This window comes from Diplotaxodon limnothrissa, linkage group LG10, assembly GCF_057381915.1.
Source record: "Diplotaxodon limnothrissa isolate DT_005_m linkage group LG10, D_limnothrissa_male_GT1.1, whole genome shotgun sequence".
Taxonomy (NCBI): domain Eukaryota; kingdom Metazoa; phylum Chordata; class Actinopteri; order Cichliformes; family Cichlidae; genus Diplotaxodon; species Diplotaxodon limnothrissa.
Genome location: NC_140605.1, coordinates 14,040,866 through 14,062,203, shown reverse-complemented (window position 1 = coordinate 14,062,203; position 21,338 = coordinate 14,040,866). Strand labels below are relative to the sequence as shown.

General features: G+C 41.2%; 1 protein-coding gene across 2 annotated transcripts in view; it reads right to left on the bottom strand.

Annotated features, from left to right (window-relative positions):
- Positions 1–1,439: 1,439 nt before the first annotated feature.
- Positions 1,440–21,338, bottom strand: part of LOC146624022 (connector enhancer of kinase suppressor of ras 2-like) — a 31,136-nt gene continuing 11,237 nt past the window's right edge. The window contains exons 7-22 of one of the 2 annotated variants that reach the window (XM_085363610.1): positions 20,189–20,248; positions 19,999–20,067; positions 15,194–15,340; positions 13,690–13,823; positions 10,727–10,929; positions 10,450–10,539; positions 9,501–9,691; positions 9,354–9,402; positions 9,042–9,220; positions 8,872–8,945; positions 6,445–6,516; positions 6,142–6,212; positions 4,907–5,007; positions 4,326–4,806; positions 1,575–1,765; positions 1,440–1,487 (exon numbers count right to left, since the gene is read on the bottom strand). In XM_085363610.1, coding sequence (XP_085219736.1) covers positions 1,440–1,487; positions 1,575–1,765; positions 4,326–4,806; positions 4,907–5,007; positions 6,142–6,212; positions 6,445–6,516; positions 8,872–8,945; positions 9,042–9,220; positions 9,354–9,402; positions 9,501–9,691; positions 10,450–10,539; positions 10,727–10,929; positions 13,690–13,823; positions 15,194–15,340; positions 19,999–20,067; positions 20,189–20,248 — 2,160 coding nt within the window. The remainder of the gene's footprint in view (positions 1,488–1,574; positions 1,766–4,325; positions 4,807–4,906; positions 5,008–6,141; positions 6,213–6,444; positions 6,517–8,871; positions 8,946–9,041; positions 9,221–9,353; positions 9,403–9,500; positions 9,692–10,449; positions 10,540–10,726; positions 10,930–13,689; positions 13,824–15,193; positions 15,341–19,998; positions 20,068–20,188; positions 20,249–21,338) is intronic. The other variant, XM_085363611.1, reaches the window with a different exon arrangement.

Sequence of the window (21,338 nt, the reverse complement as noted above, 5' to 3'; positions counted from 1 at the left end):
TTAAAGGCTGTCTTTTTTCTGTGCCTTGTGGAGGTTGACTGATTTTTTGTCAACAAAGTTATGTGTAATGACACTGGATTTTCCTACCAACTGTCATGCAGAGATTCACAATGGGCACACGTACAGTGCCGAGCAGTGCTGCTTCTACAAAGGCTTTTTCTCTTCTTTAGACCAGTAGTAGCATACCTAAATAAACAGTTATACCTGCACTAAACAGAGCACTATTCCCACGTGTTCCATTAATTATATATTATGAGAAAACCTGAAGTTTCATGTAAATTGAGCAGCCTCATCATTACTGAGGGAAGTAGAAAAAGAAAGAAAAACACTCAGCAGAGGTTCTCATGTATGTACTTTATTTTAAAAAAAAATGCAGCTACAATATGGCACAGGTGTGATATGTGAGTCACATGGCTGGGTACAATGTTTTAGTCTTACAAAGCATGCTTGCACATTAAACACTTAATAAATACGGTTATTCTGCTTTTTACGGCGCACAATCAGAAAGAAAATGATTCAATTTTCTGGGGCCGTTTGTATAAGAATTAAAAATACACTGTGCCGCTTGTGTGCATGAGTGTGTGTGGGTGAGTAAGGGACTGCGGGTGAGCCGAGGGGTGGAGAAAATGTCTTACAAACAATCAGGTAGACAGCATGCATACAAAAATAGACGACTATTCTGATCGTTCATCTGTAATTTACAATACGAGTTCATTATTGCCAAGCCTTTTATTTTTGTGCCTCTGGTTTGAGGGATAGCTTGCGTTCTGTGTCTTCTCTGACCTCTCTTGGAAAAGTACAATGTACATTCACTATCACTGAGGCACAGCACTTGATTTACAATTTGTATAAGTAACCCAAAACACCGTGTAGTCACTTTTGCTGTAATGTAATATCATAATATCTGTGTGTGTATATATATATATATATATATATATATAGCATCCTGTACACTCGTACAACAAACATACCCATGAATCAAACACACATGCATAACCAAATGTTGTGCACAATGAGCAGCTGCACACAACTCCAGCATAATGTTCAAACAACTCAACAGAAGCAAAGGGACGTGGCCATGCACTTGAGCAATGATTTAAAAACCTCTCTGACAAATTTCTGACATGGAATCAAAGTGCTTATTTGCCATAAACCCTGGGGGCCTATAACTTATTTCATCAAGCCAGGCATCTTTTTTTGCCTTTTGTTAAAGCCCTCATCCTAAAAAGAAAGCGATGAGGCAAATAGGGATAGCGAGTCTTTGTGCTCCTGCAAGTGGACTGCAGTTGAAGGTGTTGTAAAGGAGAGGAGATGGAGAACCAAGAAGGTAAACAATGGTTTTTGGTGCCTTTCATTTCTGTCACTGGGACACCAGCTGTGTGAAGTGCAGACAGAGGTGTTATAGCTTAGTTGTCACCGCCACACCGATTCTCAACAGGCTACCCTAAAAAACCCAACGATCGATTTGTGTCTTGAAGGGGGACGTTCTGCAAGAAAATAAAAGCACGAATCAGAAATCAGCAAATGCAACTCATTTATAAAACAATAATTCATGCTTAAATGTGTTGTTATACATTGAGTGAACTGTGGAGAATTCGTAAGCGGTGAAGTTTGTCATTCAGCAGGGGGTCGTTAACTCGGCGGACAAACGAGCGCTTGTATTCCAGGCGGTTGGCTGGTCTGTGATCAGACAGGTTTGTCTGCTCCAGGGCACGGTACAAATCTACCAGAGAGTCCGTCTGCATCCTGCAGTCACGTCCATGGCCTGGCAAGACACAAAATGCACCAAAAAACATATATTAGTAAACTAAAGTCGAAACTGAGATTTGTTACCTTTTCACACCCTCTAACAATGCTCCCCCTAGAGTGATTAAAAAAAACCATTTTGCTAATTGGATGAATCAATTCTAGTTTTCATTTTTTACTGATTAGCCTATTGACTAATTATGTAGCCTATGGACGTCTCCCGAGATGAGCAAACATTTCTTTTGTTTTTAAGACATTAGTCAGAGCTACATGTATTATTTGTGCTTTTTTCTTCAGACAGCAATAAAGGAAGAAAAAGGACCTTAAACCTAGGAAACTGGAATCTCATGCATTATTCTAATAAGCTACCCAAACCCCATTTGTCTCCTGTTTTCATGCACTGCCCCCTGTTGCCAACACTCATACACTGCACTCGGGCTCTGATTATGTGAGTTGTCACACACTGTTTTGTATTTTGGAAGCAGGGTGGTACATTCTGAGGCTTTTGGGCTGTGCTTTGAAATGTATCGCGCTTTGTTTGCCGCCTGTTTTGTGTCTGCTTTCTCATCCCTATTGGAAGTGGTGGAGAGACCGAACCCACGGAGCAATAGATAAATGAGGACAAGAAGAGAGGGGCCTTGGGCGAGCTTCTTTATCCCATTCTGAATTCAACATTAACTTGGGCTGAAAGGATTCCTCCTCGCCTCGCCATCCAAACACCGCCGAGAGGCACGACAACATCTCGATCAGGCAAGAGGGAAAAAGGAGAGAGAGAAAGCGAAAGAATGAGCTAGAGAGTGTGCTAGAGAGAAAAAGAGAGTGGGCTGCCAAGATAAATCAGTATCAAATAAGACAAAATTTCGTTTCACTTAGACAACTTCCCCGGAGGACTTCAAGGGATGGCGAATGGGCTGGCTTTAAATCCAATCCAATAAAGCAATAATAGCGAGTATTCAACCTCTGACATTTGCTGGCTCTGACTGCCTGTTAGCAGCTTTAATAAAATAAATGATGACAAATAAGCGCATTTGCACAGCCGTGTGCTGATGAAAAGACTGATCTGCATATAACACTGAGCAGGAGAGGCTCTCACAGCAGGACCATTCAGTGATGCTGTTAAGTGTGCAACGTCTTCATCTCTACCTCAACATTTTTGTACCCCCACAAAACTGTCAGATTAGCTCTAGGAACTCTTCATCGCAGCCACCTGTCAGGCTCCAAATGTGTTAATCTGAACTGATTTTCAGTTCAGAGGTATTTAACGCTTTTGATTAAACGTAAGTGGATATTGTTGTTGACCTCTCTTGAATACAGCAGACACGGTGATTATAGCATTGTTTATTGTAAGAGGTGGTGCCTGACTGTCCAAATCGAAGCAATATGCCTCAAATTTGTGAGAAGAATGTCAACTTGTGCTAATAACGAAAAAAATCTTCCCAAGCATATGTGAATACTTCAACCCATCCATAGATTTCATTCATTTTAACCAATTCAGGGTGGAGTTCAGTGGGGTCACAGCCTATCCCAGCTGTCATAGGATGAGAAGTGACGTAGCACCTGAACAGATCGCCAGTCTGGGCTAACGCACAGATTCAGCCAAGTTTTTTCACAGTCATGAATTACCCAACAAATTGGACAGAGAGGCCAAAGCATGCACAGTGAGAACATGCAAACTAAAAGTAGGAGGGCCCCGTCCGGCCAGTGGACTCAAACCCACAACCTTCTTGCTGTGAGGCAGCGCTGCAAACCACTGCAGTTCCACTGCCCTGCCTTTTGAACCATATTACCTGCAGCAGTGAGGCAGGCAATAGTCTGAAGGCAGCTTGCGTTGCACTTTCCAGTTTCACTACCAATCAGTTTCTAGTATTAAGAGATAAATCAATATCTTCCATGCAGACTGTGGGCAGCAGCGGCAATCTACCAATAAGCAAAGCAATCACAAGGACTTTTTTTGTTGCAGTGCCCTCCTAGCAACTAGAAGCAACCACCTGCCAATCATATCATTCTCTAGCAACCACAGGTTGCTAGAGGGTTACCAGCTGTGTGACTGAGGCCTAAGCTTTATTGGTATATAGCCCAAAAATCCATCATTAAACAGTTTTTAGGAAAATAATTATTTTATTAGTTTTTCTGTTAGCTATAGAGTGCAGCAGGATTTTACAGTTTGCACATCTCATTCCCTCATCCATGGTCACTTTGGAATAGGATGTTGGTTTGATGCTGGAAGTAAGGTCTTGGATGAATACGGGGTTTAGACATTTGGTTCTGTAACATGAAATATATAAATAAAAAGCCCACTTAGAGAAGCGTTTTACTTGTCCCAGAAAAGTTTCCAAAACAGTGATTAAATAAGACTTGTTGGGGACACTGTGATTACAATTGTGATTACATTAGCCATAGCAGCATGTTGCTATTGCTTTATAGCCTAATAGTGTTATTAAATCATAAGGGGCTTTGGTGAATTCAAATCCTGTAAAAATGTTATAAAATAAATACAAAAGAGAAGACTGCAACTGTTTGGCTTCTCATGACAGGCAGCATACTGTAGTAAATCTGAAAATTCATATAAGGAATCTGACCTGCATCCCTGGACCGGTCCAGTGGATAGTGCTGCGGTTCCCCCTGATCAGAAGCAGCAGTGGCAGCCAGGATAGCATGGAGGCCGCTGTCCCTGGGAAGTGTGAAGCTGCGAGGTTTTCCTCCTGCCTCTGAATCAATACTGGCCCTGAGGGGCAAGGGCAGGGCTCTGTACTGTTCCTGCAGCAGACTGCGCTGTGCAGGCAGCGTGGCCTGCCTGCGGTACTCCATCGCCAACTGGTCCCTGTCCTGGGATAACAAGGATTCCTCCATGGGAAACGTCTGGAGGTAGTGCATCCGTGTGTTGCTTTCCATCTGGTCGTGCCACGAGTTTCGATGGCTGCTCGTCTTTGGCCCGGGGGAGATGCCATTGTTGCTGCTGCCTTCCTGAGGCTCCGAGCGGAACTCCTCGTGAGAAGAACGAGACTGAAAGGTGTCAGAGGAGGAGAGATGCCCGCGTTTCGGTTCAAGGTAAGGACTCACCTAATTACAAACAGACGTAAGAAAAATAAGGGACGTGTGCCACTGAGGAAAATTCAGTAAATCAACCATAAATTTCTGAACTACAGGCTGACAGACTCACTGAGGATGCTCTGGGATAGGTGTCATAAGGTGGTGGTGGACTGTCCTGTTTGGACATTGAGGGCATTTCCATGTCCTCATGATCACTCTCACTCCAGTAATCTGTCATGTACAAAAGTACTGTTGAGTTAATACTTCTAGGCTCAAGCAAAATCAACTGTTTCTACATGCAGCAGAAAGGGGTAACTTTTCTCACACGCATACAGTTTGCAATCTGAACACCTGCATAAGGTCGGAAAAATCAAACTCTGACTAACAGCTCTGACAAGGGCACTGTGGCAGGAGTGTGGATGGGTAGGTGTGATGTACAAGTCCGGGTCCACTCTGGAGTGTGAAAAAGGATGAATCTAAGATGTGAGAACTTCCTTATAGGTCTTCTGGAGGTGTTATGGTTCTAATTTAGAAACTCTTCTGTAAAGCAAAAGACCCTGTTTTCATGAAGCTTGTGATAAACCTGCTCTCACCCACCCACCCATGCAAGGTTCCTACGTAGGCTCCTCTAAATAGCGCAAGGGTTAGTTACATTATTTCCGGTCCATCTTTAAGAAGCTGAAGAAGTTATTCAGCCCCTTAAAATTACTATTTATACTCAGCACGACGAAGCGATTCTTGAATCTGATGTAAAGCGGAAGTACAACGCCTCTGCTGCTGATCTAAATCTGTATATTGAATCCTCTGCATCTGGTCTTGTTTTTCCAGGCCATAGCATCAAATTTACTCTGAGCCAAGTTATAATTTTCAAATCCCCAATTCATTTCCTTGTAATTCTTCTAAACTTTGACAGTCAAATAAATAATTAATGAGCTCATCTCCCAGTGGAAAGATTCAGACAAAGAAGTCTTTACTTTAAAGCAAGTGAACCAAACTAAAGAAGCAAGAATTTAAATGGAGTCATCTCTACAGTCACTTTTTTTTAAAGAAACGTTAATGTTGGAACAACCAGTTTTGTCCATTTGTGGTGCAAAAGTTGTTGCACCTCCAGTTCTAAACAGTAAAGACAGGAGCTTAATTACTGCTGTGAGCCTCTGACAGCAAATCAAAACCTCTGCCAAATGAAGACTAGGCAAAATAATTATTCACGCATTTGTTTCAACTTTTATGTACGTAATTCCTCAATCGAAAAGCAACAGCGTGACGCCCCACTGCTTAGAAATCATCAGTTTTATATAACTGTTGACCTGTAACAGCTGAAGAAATTCTTGCAGCACCGTGAACACAGACTGTGACTAATCTCACCTTGGTCTTGGCGCATTTTCTCCTGCTGCTCAGAGTAGCCTGCCACTGCCATACTGAGACGACTAAGCCACCTGTGGGGGAGAACAACAGCACTGACGCACAGCAATTCAACATCCAATGAAACATCTCATACCAGTGTGTGTGTGCGTGTGTGTGTTCAACTGGTTGACTAATAAACTTACAAAACTACTTTGTTTCAAACAGAGAGGGCAGTCTATTAGTAGGGGGATTCAGTTTGCAGACAGTATGGGTTTAAATGTTTGGGGAGTGTGCAATACGGCTATAAAAGCCTCATTAACTCACCGGGACATGTCGTCTACATTTTCCGCAGCAAAGTAGAAGGTCTTTATCTTCGGATGGCAAGCCTTGAAAGCACTAAAAGGGACATATTTAATCACACGTAAGCAGAAGGACAGCAACGTATGGCTCGCATTTCCATGTGAATGCTGTCGACTGGAAAAATAAACCGACACATGGCCGTGCATATACTGATTCATGCTGACACCAAAACAGCAAGACTGCGCGTCATGAGATAAAGCGCTTTGATTATTTTGGGGAGTTGCACAAGTTGGAGTCAGCCTCATGAAGTACGATTCCATTTATATACAGTCACAGTCTTCAACCCAAAAGCTGAAGGGCATCATTAAGATAAATAATTAAGATAGAGCCATAATTATTAAACACAACTCCGAACCCTGTAATATTCCTGTTGTTTAACTCAGTACTGAACAGCAACTCATCAAGTCATACATCCTTCTGTTTATCTCATTCGTGGTTGTGGGCGTTAGAGAATATCCCTATCACTCGGTGACAGGCAGGGGGCACCCTGCAGAGGTCGCCTGTCACAGTGCAACTACAGAGAGACAGACAACCGCCTATTCATGCTCAGGTTTACCCCTATGGCCAATTTGGAATTGCCAATTAATCTCACATGTCTAGACTGTGGGAGGAAGCCAGTATACCCAGTGAGAACCCATGCAGGCACCAGGAGAACATGTAGACTCTACACAGAAAGGCACCAGCTATCTAGCAGATTCAAACTCGACCATGAGGCAACCATTGTACCTACTGTACCACTATGACAAAACCCATCTAATCCTTCACTCCTAATGATTTTAACTCTTTAAGCTCACAGTAAACCGCCGCAAAACATCATTTCGACTGTTGTAAACGGTCCGTGAGCCAAATGCAGCCAAATTTGATCTTAAGTGAGCCAAACCACTGAAACATTTAACTACACTTCAATTAGTAAACTTAACTACACATTAATTCCCTGATACATAAATATCCAATTTAATTCAAATGTTGATTTGTCACCAGTTCAAAACAACAGTCACTCCAAGGCCTTTTATATTCAAATATAATATAAAGTAATATAAGAAAAACAAGTGCCAGAAATCTCTCAGGAAGACTGTTTGGGCTTAAATTATAAGAAATAAATATATAAATTTACTATTTGTTTCTGGTAGCACACTGACTAGACAGTCCTCTCATTCAAAAACATTAAAAACAAACATAAAGGATGTATTATTTTTGTTGACTGACTGAAAATGTTTTATTTATTTATTAATTAATTAAGTTAGCTTGTTTTGTTACTGTGGGCCAATTGTAGAAATGTTGGTGTAACATAAATAGTCATGGGCAAGGTATTTATCAGTAGGAAAAGCTGAAAAACTTACGCCCTGCTTAACAGTTTCCAAAGCTGTTCAGTGGGCTGTATTGGAGTCATTTGACATCCCTGGTCTAGACCAGCAAAATTTTGGAGAATTTTCTTTTCTTTCAAGTTAAAATTAGAAAGAATAGCTCTTAAAATAACCAAAAGTTAAATTTATTTTTCTAATTATACAGAAAAACCTAAATAAATTTCTTCCCTAAAACATAGTACAAGCTATAGCTCCATTAAGCCCACTGTAGTAAAGGAAGGTAGTTATGCAATGATACCAAACGCAATTTTTGTGAGGCAGCCATGCTCCAATTAAGATAGAAATCACCTTATTTTCTAATCCTGCACACAGTTTGCAGTGTTTCGTATCTGCCTGTCTTTATCTTAAAACTTACAGTTTTGCCCCAATCATCAACTACGTCACAGCCTTCCCCTCTTACTCAATTACTAAATGCATGTGCACATACTCATCACGCTTCCAGCCCTCCATCTGTAACCAGAAAGCACTCCGGGCCCAAAAAGCCCCACAAGAATTTCTTAGAATTATTTCAAGTTTGACTCATAAAATGTGTCACACCCTTCTTCAGTGACATTTTCAGTCAGCAGACTTTTTAAAGATCTTTGTTACTGTAATATTTCATGTTGTAGTAATATACCAAAAACTATTAGTACAGCTGCTGCTTCAGCAATTTCTCTCTTGTCTTCATAATTTCAGATTTAAATTAACATCTTAAACTAAATAACATCTGCTGTGCTGTCAGAATATTGCCTATTTGTGAGTCAGGCACTCGATCCCACCACTCTGAATGGTCAGTCCATTAAATTTTCAGTATAGAGCTGTATGAAAAGCTTAAACAAATTACATATTTTGCTCATTTCTCGGGTGAAAAGATAAAATCTGGCCCAAAACAGACATTAAGAATGAGCCCATTTTCTTGCCAGGAACCAGTTTGCAGAAGATAACCGCTTAACTGATGTTTATAGGGCTGTGTACAAATATGTGACATGCCTAAATGCAAAAGAAATGCACATTTATATTTGGTGTTCAGGTAAAAACAGGCACTCACAACTTCCTTCTGCATTCAGTGGCACGATCTATCTTAAACTCTGGTAGGCTGACGAAGCCCTCCGCCTTCTCATCCTGAGATAAGCAAACAGAGAGTCAATTCAAAGTTCAGCTTGAAGAATGAAGTCTAAAACGTATCAATTGCTCTTTTATGGGAACGATCATATTCACCTCCTCATTCATGTACCAGTACAGACACGTGTCTTTCAGGATGAACCAGTACTTCTTCCACTTCTGCGAAAAATAGGTTTTAGCGTCTTTCTTTTTCCACAGCCAGCCCTGACAGTCGCCTTGACCCAAGTCCCTGCAGGAAATCCGCCGTTTGCTGATTGAAGTGAGAGGACTTCCAGCTGCAGGCACCAGCAGGGGAGCAGAACAGAGAAGGGGGCTCAGAAAACTCTACTTATGAAGCACCTGCTTATATAAGGATTTGAGTACAAGTGAGCATGCACGTAAAATTCAATCCCAGAAAAATGATCCTACCTTTACCCTTTTTCTTTGATCTTGAAAGCAATGAGGATCGTTCAAAAACCTGCGAAATTAAAACAAAACACATGACGCCATGAAATAAATCCCGGTGTGGATTCTGACAAAGAATGATTTCACTTTTCGTGGACAGGACAGACTAACGTGATACAAGGATGCAGAGTCAGAGCTAGACGTGGACCGGGAGACTTCCATCTGGAGGGCAGGGACGAGTGTGTAATGGGTCGGGCTGGCTCCTCGCTCGGTCTTCCTCCTGTTCTGACTCAGGCTGCGACCCAGGAGGAAGTCTTCGTGTGAGGTCTTGTCTTCGCTCTCAAAATGCATCAGAGAATTCTCTGCAGGGACACAACAGAGGCAGACTATTATACACATCACAACAACCCAAAACTGATTTATATTTTTTTTCCTTAAATCCTAACGACACGCTCTTACTAACGTCAATAAACACCGAATCTGCTGCCTATCGGCAAGACTTTGGTTCAAGACTTTCCACTTAAAATATGTGAAAAGTGTTAAAACATCTACCAAGGAAGCCGTTGTCAGGCAGGAAGCCCTCAAAACTTCCAAATACTGCCTCTTGTAGATAAATATAGCTCCATCACTTTTTCTGAAAAGCCCAAAGGAGCAACATATCAGCAGCATCCTCAGAGGAAACAAACACATCACTCAAGTCGTTGTTTGAGGCTGAAATAAAGCAATTCAGTCTCCTCCCACTCCATTTACCACCTAGCTCAACAGTCACCAGCAAAATGTGAAAATCTTAGGAAAATATATTTATACAGTTGCCAAAGCAACAGCGTACTTTTTATATCCAAACTCGGAGGCACGGCGAAGCTGAGAGGGAAAAAGAAACAGAGAGAGGGATGAAGAAGGGGGAGAGCTGTGATAGATAATGAACATATGGAGGAGATACAGGCAGGAGCTGATATCCAGCATGTTATCAGTTTTGACAGGCCAGCTTATCCTTCTACTTTTTGGCTGGGAGATCTGAGAGGGTGAGGATATTATGAGATCTCCTCCCACTCACCTCAGCTTCCTCTGTCCCTTTCTTCCTCCCTTTCTTTTTCTCTCTTTCCCACTGCCTCCCACTCACCTCTCCTGCTCTCTCTCTTCAGCTTGGCCAGGTCTTCGTTGTCTCCCACCCAGTTGTATTCCACTGGCATTGATATGGGCCTTAGCCTCCCTAGAGCAAGGAGGCACAGGGAACGGCAATATTACACAGCCTGCCCCCACACACAGACACACACGCACATACACACACACACAAATCAAAAACACCTAGAAACATTAAGACGTCACATCTGCACGGCTTTAAATTCTTGGCTCCCACGATTACAGCGGTGAATCCTCGGATGAGGCAGAGGTCTTACCGTAGGTGGGCGTGCTCCCCCTGCGGACTGAGGCACCCTCTTGGTTCTGGTCGTACTCGTAACAGTACAGTATAGTATCCTCCTCCACCAGAGGAAATCGCCTTCGACACTCCTGATCCAAGTAGGAGTTTGGTGACTCAGATCCCTCTGCCACATGGACATCTGATTGAGGATCATCATCCGGCAGACTTCCCTTGTCATCTCTTCGGTAACAGAAAGCAGGAAGTCATTTTATTGTCAGGGTTTGGAATAAGATCAGAGAGAAGACGTTGTTCTGCTCCGAGCCCATCTGTCCCCATTGGAGATATATATTTTTGTATATACTTAGATTTCTTGGGGCTAAATCATTTCCACTGCCAATGTACTTTAGTTTTGAACAAACATTACTCAAACAGGAGTATATTCAGCTGCAGATTCCTACACATTTTGTGCTCTAGTTTTTATGGTATTAGGTAGTGTTTACGCAATTACACGTGTATTAAGTCAAACAAAGCACAGCACAGAGAAAATAATCAGGGAAATAGCAGCAGGGAAAAATAAGGAGCACATCTCCCCATTCAACACCTTTTTTTTCTCAACAGCAGTGGTCAATTTATTATCAGTTTTGATGGTTTTAATGGTACAAGTCCAGGTATTTTAATGGTATTTATTCATGATTTAAAATTCATAACACATATTGTTGTAGCTATATTCCCTTTCTTTAAACCAGTTGCAAATAGTGATCACTAACATGAGATTTCTAACATGCATCCACTGAGGACAAATACAAACTTCATATATTTAGCTCAATAATGCTCACCAGCCTGATTTGGCATTTGGGGATATCCAAAGTAAGTAAGATTCATCCTCTTGGGACAATACATTCAGTAAAACATTACACAGAAACAAATATCTCTGGGTAAACAATACTAATCGTGTAGCTTTATTAGTTATTATCTGTAGTCGCGTGTTGGAGCTGACCCTGGGAAATCAAAGCTTTCAAGCATCAGTCAAAAATTCACGATTTCTCTATGACTCTCAGAGGAGAGCGTTTCTTTATCCACAGAACACGATGCACTGTGTTTGTTGTTTGCATATGAGAGAAGCTGAAATCTGAGGAGGAACTAATTATTACTCGTGTCACCAGTCGAGCCTTTCAATATGTGACATGGCTCCGTTCTTGTGGGAACTTTGTGACAAGAGTGTGGGAGAAGCACCTGCAGCCACCGTGAGGTGCAACAAGCTGTCTGCATGTTCAGAAGTTTCACTGTAAAGCTTATCCAAATGTTGCGCATCATATTTGCTACCAAACAAAAAGGAAAACAAAGATTCTCACTGTCTCATTTTCTCTCTTAGTCCCACTCATTCCTGTAGAGTTAATCCAAACAGCAGAGGGTACAGCTAATGAGCTAGGCTAGATATTGTAGTAGAAAACTCAGACTGATATCATTCAATAGCAATGAATGCAGCAAACTAACCTATTTAAAATGGGTAATCCTGTGAATTTCATTGCATGGCATCATTTACTCTTTTTATGTATTTACAAGTTGTCAAAAAAGTGGCAAAGTGGCAAAAAAAATGGGTGAAATTAGACTGAAAAGTTTTGACAAATCAAACTGATGGGTAAAATTTAAATCACCAAACAATTTTCTTGGGGAAACCTAACATTTTGTCAGCCAACACATGGCTTTGACTTAATGCATTAAGACACGTAGACATAGTCAAGAGAGCGCGCTGAAGTTCCAACCAAGCATTGGAAATTATTTATGTGACTTTAAACGTGGCAGGGCTGTTTGGTGCCACACAGAATGATCTGAGAATTTCAGAAACTGCTGATCTGCTGGGATTTGGTACGGAAAAAAGAAAATGTCAAGGAGCACCACTTCTCTGTGTGAAAATGCCATATTGATGTAATTCTCCTCTGTCAGGGGCCAGAGGAAAATGACCAGTGCGCATCGAGCCAATAGCAACTTTTTAAAAACCAAGGTATGCGGAAGAGGTCAATCAAACCCTGAAGTAGACAGGCAACAGCAGAAGACAAAACATGCTGCCACTGCCAATCAGCTAAGAACAGGAAACTGAAGCTACGATTCACACAGCCTCACCAAAATTGGATAAGACTTGGAGAAACATTGGATGCTCTGATGAGTCTCAGTTTCTGCTGCAACACTCAGTTAGTAGGGTCAGACCTCACATGAAAGCATGGAACCATGCTATATTAATAGTTCAGGCTACTGCTGGTGGTGTAATGGTGTGGGACATATTTTCTTAGCACACTTAGTGCCAATTGAGCCTCATTTAAACACCATAGACTACCTGAGTATTGTTGCTCACCATGATTCTGATGGGTGCTTTAAGCAGGATACCACCCAATCACAATCCCACCCATCACACAGCTCAAATCATCTCAAACTGGTTTGCTGAACATGACAACGACTTGACTACTCACAGTTAACAGATCTCAGGCCAACAGAGCATGTTTGGGTTGTGGTGAAACGGGAAGATTCAAATTATGGATGTGCAGCTGATTTGCAGTTTGCAACAACTGTGTGATATAATCCAGTTAATATGCACCAAAATCTCTGAGGAACATTTCCAGCACCTTGTTGAATCCATGCTATGAAGAGTTAACGCAGTTCTGAAGGCACAAATGGGTCCAACCTGGCACCAGCAAGGTGTAATTAATGAGTCAGTGGTTGTTTTACATTAAAGATTTCTCAAAATATGAACTGTGCATTCCTTTTTGTTCTTTTTTTCACATATTTTTCATTGTTTTTCACCTCTATCTTTTAAAACAGACTCCCCTCCTCTCACTGCCATTGTTGATACAACGGTACACCTTCACTCAATAAAATAACATGACTGTGTCGTACATAATGTGCACATAAAAACACTGCCCTGTAGTCACACTTAGAGCAGAAAACTCTGGTAGGAAAGCTTTTGCAAAGCAAGCAAAGTTTTCTGTGTTTTACATCTGCGTTCACCTGGGGGTGTAGGGCTCTGCTGGAGGAGGGGGAATGTAGAGGTCCTGCAGGGCGCAGCTACTCCTCCTGGACGGAGTGCTTAAAGTGCTGGTCGGCGTAGCGACACTGCTGCTGGGGCTCTGAGGGAAGATTGGCTGTGTGTAAGTGAGTGTATGTGTATGTGTGAGCATGTGTGAAAGACAGAGAAAAAGGCAGACAGAGAGAAAGAGCGAGAGAAACAGTTACAGGGACCGACACAATGAAAATTTGGAGCTCACAGCAGTTCAGTCAGTCAGTTCGGGAGTGTTCACTCTGTTCAGACTGTGCAGCTGAGCATCTCAACCATGAAATGAGCTGTGTACTGTACGTTTCTGATGCTTTAGTTCTAACTGGTGCACAGAGGAAGAGAGGCTGGCGTGCGGTCTAGTCATCCCTCTTAGTCAGGTCAAGGAGGATCTGGCCGTAGCCTACTTTGCTTGTTATGTACAGTAGACTGTTTTCTAAAGAAAACATGTCTTTGTGTTTAAGCACCACAATGTAAAACAAATTTGCCGAATGTATTGTAAGAATAAGAATATGCAACATCGTCAGCTTAACTTGAATAGTCGGAGAAATGTAATCCAATCGCAAGAAATCATCGACTTCCAAAAAAAAAAGGTTTTTCAACAATAGAATACTAATAAGACATTACTCAAACTATGCTGCATAAACTCAGCGCTGACCAATAGCTGAGATGTAACACTGAGTGGTCTGTGTGCTCCATCATAAGACCATTATATGAGTCACCGCGCAATGTTCTTTTCAATAACTTAGCAGAATACCTTGACATTTTAAATTTTAGTCACAGCTCAGATCAGAAAACACCACAGTCTCTGGTTGGCTTTTTTCTTTTTTTTTTGCCCCAGAAAAATGCCAGCGACATAGCAGATTCGATTTAGGTGGAGAAGAAGAATGTGAGGACGTGAAGGGGGAGGAGGCTGAGCAGCACTGCGCTTCAGGGCCTCAGGGGGAGAAAACATTTTCTCTGGAATGGGACTCAAAGAAAGGCTGGACTACTTTAATACACGTCCCTCTCATTTCCACCCATTCTGGCGCAGGCACACGGTCCTAATATTGTAATTGGTTTGGCTGAAGTAGGACAACAGATGCCACTTAGGGCTGAAATGTCAAAATCTGTATGGATCATGCTGGGCATCAGTTAGTCAAAAGAAGAGTGTTTGAGATTTGTAAGGTGCATTACAAACATGTAATAATTGATAAAAAAAAAAGTGTTAAAGTCGAAAGTTATGATCACAAAGTGGGTGGAGTCAAGTGGATTAGTTTGGACGCTACTCTACAAGCAGATTCATGTTACACTCTCATTTTATATTCTACCTATTTTAGGGTGATCGCATTTTTTGGTGTTTAGCTTTGTACGTTTATATTCACCACAGGCACAGAGATGAACACAAGCGAACAACATCAACAGCCACACAGAGACATGAATGAAAGCTATATCTGTGGAGCATGAAGGCAGTCATCATACCTGCAGAGCTAATGGTTTCCATCTCATGTTTTTCAGCAGAGCAGGGGTTGACGTGAGCGTGCTCTGGGGGCGTTTCTTCAGCGTCAGGGTGACACCTGCAGGATCTCCACGCAACAAGTTCACCAGATTTTTCAGCTGCCAGCCCACCTAGTGTACAAGAATAGCTCAATAAGGGTTTCCTCAACCCACACGGGCATTTTAATGCCTTAGACTGCAGAAATAACTGGAAATATTGCCTAGACTAAATAAACAGGGAGTGTTTTGTTTTTGTTGTTTTTTTGCCATATGTATTAGTGAAGTTTACCTTTGCATATTTGAGAATATGACCGTCATCATGTAATCAGTTTTTTACTATTACACAGAAATTTTCATATAACTAGCTGATGGACTGTTAAGCTATTGCATTTCTAAAAATTCACCTTCATCTGCCAGATGCTCATGCTGCAGTATCTGTCTCTGTAGACTCACATATGTAGCGATCATTATAGAATTTAATAGGTGGGCTCTAAAGTTTGTTATCTGAACAATATTGAAATATGGTTGTAATGTATCCTTAAGTTCCAGAGTTATGCTCCTGAATAATAACCAGAAGAGTTCTTACAGAAAAACTTGACTAAATTTGACATTTGTCCATTACTTTATTACTTTATCATTCAATACTATTAGACATTTATGTGAAAAATGTAACAATTTTTGAGTTTTGGATCCAACCAGAACATCAATGATACTAGTAGCTCACCCAGTTCAAGATTCATGACAATTAACAGGTTAAAATGCCTGTAAAAAGGACAAAGGTGACATTAATCTTGAGAAGAGTGTGGGCAAAGACCCGTTAGGTGATCATTGTGTGTAAGTTTGTTTAAATTCTGACCAATACTTTAGCAGGAGGCGTGAGTCTTATGAGCTGTGGTTGGACAAATGGATGGGTTATCAATGGACCCCTTACCATGGCATAAGCTCATTGGTTCTTGAGCCAGATGAGCTTAAAAAGCATGTTTTGTTTTTTTTAAATGGTATAAATGAACAGCTGGACCAAACCTGAACAAATTTCTTCAAAAAATTCCTGAGACAGTCTGATCATGAAAAGGGGAAGGATGCGGGTTTAAAACATAATGTCTTCAGTGATGCTATCATCAGAGAGGAGGCATAAGAAGCTGATATTTCAGTGTAACAATGCCACATTTAGTCTTCTTATTAACTGTCTGTATTTCAGTATTTCAGTATTTCTGTGGACTCATTCCGCTTCCTGGGTACCACCATCACCCAGGACCTGAAGTGGGAGCCCACCATCACCTCCGTCATCAAGAAAGCCCAGCAGAGGATGTACTTCCTGAGGCAGCTGAAGAAATTCAACCTGCCAACACGGACGATGATGCAATTCTACACTGCAATCATCGAGTCCATCCTCACCTCCTCCATCACCGTGTGGTACGCTGGAGCCACTATCAGGGACAAACAGAGACTGCAGCGTGTTGTGCGCTCTGCTGAGAAGGTGATTGGCTGCAGACTCCCATCTCTGCAGGACCTGTACACCTCCAGGACACTGCGGCGTGCAGCCCGGATCTCAGCTGACCCTTCTCACCCTGGACACAGTCTGTTTGACCTGCTCCCCTCAGGCAGGAGGCTCCGGTCCATTCGCACCAGAACCTCTTGCCACAAGAACAGTTTCTTCCCCTCTGCTGTTGGACACATGAACAATAACCACATGACTGTCCCCGCCACTAACACATGACCCTACGCTGTGTCACTGCATCATTTCATGTTTGGCACTGATCACCACCTGCACTCATGTATATATCTTTCTACGTAGCACTCATAATTCTTATTCTCATGTATATATCTCATGTATATATCTCATGTATATCTCATGCACATATCTCTCTTTCTACATAGCACTTTAATTCTTATTGTCTGCACTGAAGCACCGCAGCAATTTCCTAATGTTGTAAACCTCAACATCTGGCAATAAACCCATTCTGATTCTGATTCTGATTCAGGTAGTTTCCATTCACGATTTGAAGTCATTTCTTTATGTCTAATCTTTTTTTGAAGTTCAGTTCACCAGAAAATGCGAGCTGTTTTATTTGAGGTGCTGTTACTTTGTTATTTTGGTAATGCACATGGATCCTGATGGTTGACAACTGTAGCACAGCCTGCAGCCCTCTGAGGTTCATGTTGATGATGATGTTTAATGCAAAGCTGGATGCCTCAGGGCATCTTGCACGCCTCCTGCCATGTTGTGGTACAGCCTGATGTTGTGTGTTGCGAACAGCTGCATGCCATGTAAATACTCTTTAACCCAGTTTTAATGATATTTGGCACGAATAGCATCCCGCCCAGAGAAACACTCTCTGCTGCTGAACCAAATATGCCAGGTCCAGTTTGGGGAGGAAAATAAAAAATTCCCCCGCTCGGTCAACCGCACTGAATTTTCAGTATGTCTCGTGTATTTCAAGCACCCTGAAGTACCAGACATTTTTCAGCCTCTGACCTGGCAATCACTTTGTTCCTTGCCAAGTAATTTTTCACCCTTACAGCCACTACACAGAAATTCTTCACAGAAAGTGCATTAAAGACATAGACTGACTGAACAGGCAGACAGACAGACACTTTGCTTTTATTCTTTATTCTATGGTAGAGAAAAAAATGTTCTTCTGTGCGAAGACAAAAAAGTGTTTATTTAAAACAGTAAATCCCTGATTTTCAGCTTTTTAAGCTGTTTACTTGGTAAAGAAATGCTCTGCTTTAAAGTGTTTCTTATACAACATCAAGTCATTGGTTTCTTCCTTTTGTTTCATCTCACTGGAAATTCAGATAAAACTCGTGAGCGTTAAAATGTACCATAGTGTATGTGATATTTTATGTGTTTGAAGCTTTTCATTTAATGGCCATTCCTGCACCAGACTCTATCACTGTTGTCACGAGTTATTTACTTCTGTGTGCACAACACCACCAAAATAACCTACAAATTAGCAAACCCTTAGGTCTTTCTACATGTTTTCAAGTTAATCACAAGGCAGAGCATTTTTTTTTCTTCATTCGTTTCCTTTGATGTAACTCGTTTGCTTTAGCTGCCATTCCTACATCCACTTCTTATGAAAAAAGATGCTCAGATCCAGTGAACTCTGCTCTGTGTCTTTTTGCTGGAGTACTCCCTACTGCCTTAATTATAAATCCCTCAACTATTTATAACATGCCTTGTTTTTTTTCACTTGGTGGTGTTTTCGTCCTTGAGTATTAAGATATTTAACAACTTTTCTTTATGACTTGTTATCTCATTTTCCTGTAAGAAGAGATGGTGGCAGTAATCTGGGCCATCACAGACAAATCTAGTTCAATGCAGTTTCTCTAAACCATCAAAGGAACGTTTGTGAACAATCAGCCGTAATTAAGTTGCTCTACACTGTGCCATAATAAATTAAATGCATTAACAATGTTTAAGCTGGTTTAAGCGATGTTTATGAGTAACAGTGGAGTTTTAGCTCAGCATGTAACTCTACTGCAGTAATGTATTGCCTACTTAGGCTGCTGCAAGAGTCCATCCTCTGTTTGAGAACACCTATTACTCAGTCCTACCCCACATACTAATTTCGGGCAACCAATACATCATAATCGTGTTGTTTAGAAAGAGCTGAGAATGTCTTGCAAATCAGTCTGCAAAATCACTCAAATCATTTATACTATACTTCAAGGCCCTATTTCAATTAGCTGTTTCTGTGTTGGGCTTATGTAATGCTAATATTTACATTACTATGACAGGCTAAAATAGCTTCCGTAGAAGTTTTGTTTGAATACATTGCATTTTCCTTTGGTGCCCCATGAGGAGCATGACTCTGACTGACGCATGCTTCGGTAAAATGAAAATCAACTCTGCATTTCCACTTTTTCTCCAAAACATGGCTGCATTCAGTGGGTGACTTGACTGACTGAAATGAATCTGACTTGAGCTGTGTAATTATCATAAATCTCGCTGTTGCACACACAAGTAGCAATTATTTTAAACAATGGGTGCTATATTTAAATTCCACTCTACGGAAAAGTGAAAGTTGAAAGTTTTTTCCCTTTCATTTCTGCTCATCATGCTGTGTACGCTGCAGAAACAGACATTTTATGCAGTTATGCCTCTCACTGACAGAAACAATGGCAATTACTTTGGCTGATAAGTGCTCATGCTGAATCTGGGGACAGCTGAGAACAATTTGAGGTCAAAAAGCCATGTATTGAAATAAAAAGAATGAACAGCAACATCCCCACTTTGAGCCTGGATTATACACTTTATTATTTCCATTTCCCATCTGCTTTTCAGTTCTTTTCTGCTATCTATTAAAAAAAAAGAAGAAGAAGGCTAAAATTTGGTAGTTGCATTCAGGTGCATCGCAACTAGCAAGAATCGTCTAATTATCAAGAAAAACAATGTGTGTGTACCACTAGTTTCTAGGAACGAAAACAGAACTCTCGCTAGCACAAGTTACCTTTTTGAAGCAGGTACCTCTTGATCTGCTTTTAACAGAAAATCCAACTGACCCCATGATAGCCCTCAAAAACTACTACGAGAGACACTACAGCCAGTATCCTAGACAATAACAGTTGAGCTGCAGTGGCTCATAAAAGCACTGAACTGCAGGAGCGTATAAAACAACAGCATGCATTCATAATTTCTTTATGTATGTAAAAAATATGTCAAAATTAAACAAACATTTGCATAAATAATCTGCAAATGCAATGCAAATAACGTGCAAATTCAAATAACACAAATTTTCTTTTAAAAACAACAATAATAAGGCAGAGAAAGAACACGACCATACCACTGTCTGATGATTGACCTGAATGACTTCATCTCCAGCATGGATTTTCTTGCAGCGGTCAGCCAGTGACTGATGGAAAAACAGAGAGACCGAGTCATTAAAAGCAGCTCTGATTCAAGTAAAGTATAAATAGTGAACGAACAGTGAGGTGAAACTCTGCAAAGGTGAGCAGAAAGACATTTGCACTTACTCCCTCTGTGGTGCCGGTGATCACATGCAAACCATCATATGTTGATTTGATATACATGCCCTGTGGGAATATAGCAGATATGTAAATGACTGCCTTGTAAAGCACAGCATTAGGAGTCAGCATCATCTGCACCTCAGCTCAGCCCCGCAGTCATTTACAGTACAGACTACTCCATATTTGCAAATCTCCATTTGTTTTAATCTGCTTGTGGTGCAAAACTGGTAGAAAATCTGGGTTTTTACTCAGTGAAAGCCTGAGAGGGAAAGTGCTTTTATACACATCTCAATTTGTTTCAGTAGTCTTAAACAACTAGAGGAAAGTCATAAAATATCACACGGGTGCACTTTCTTTAAATGCACAGAACACTCTGCAAACTTGTGTCATGTAACGAGTCCCTCGCAAGCAGATTAAATCAAAGATAAATGATTGTTTATCTGCAAATACTTTTAGTCTGGTGCTGCAAAAAGAAAAAAAAAAACCTTCAAGGCTTTCACTAAAAGGGGTCAAAAGTACAAGACAAACAAACACACAACTATTTACACACAGATATGCATGAAAATACATGCATAACTATGTGACACACACACACACACACCGAGTCACACGCAGAAACGTAGAAGCAGCATGCCAGTCTTCAAGATGAGTGGAAGAGGTTTATTTTTAGGCTACTTGACCCACTGTTGTGTTCAGGTTTCACTGAACGGATGAAAGAACTTCCATGCCCAATGCTAGCGTTTATGTGTGGGGGGTGGGGCTTTCACTGTGGCCCCAAGCAAGGAGCTTGTGCCCGAGTGTAGGTCAGTGCAAAGATGGAGTCCAACAAAGGGGAGCGTTTATATACAGTGCAAGAAAAGTATTCTCTGCTTCTAAACAGTTATATACAATCCTAAAAGTAAGTGCTAACAGAATTGCCGGTTGCTGTATTCTATTTGCTTGCATTTCACTCATCTGAATATGGCCAATATGTTGTTTTTATGTCACATTTTATCCACTGACTCACATGCCCACCAGCTCAGCAAAACCTAGTTTGGGGTCAGCTAATGTGAGTTACATTAGATATCGTGCTGAAAAGCAGCACGCAAGGTTTAAAATCTACAATCCATATTTCAGATGTTCTGTTTGCTTTGAAATGCAATTTTGGTCATTCCCA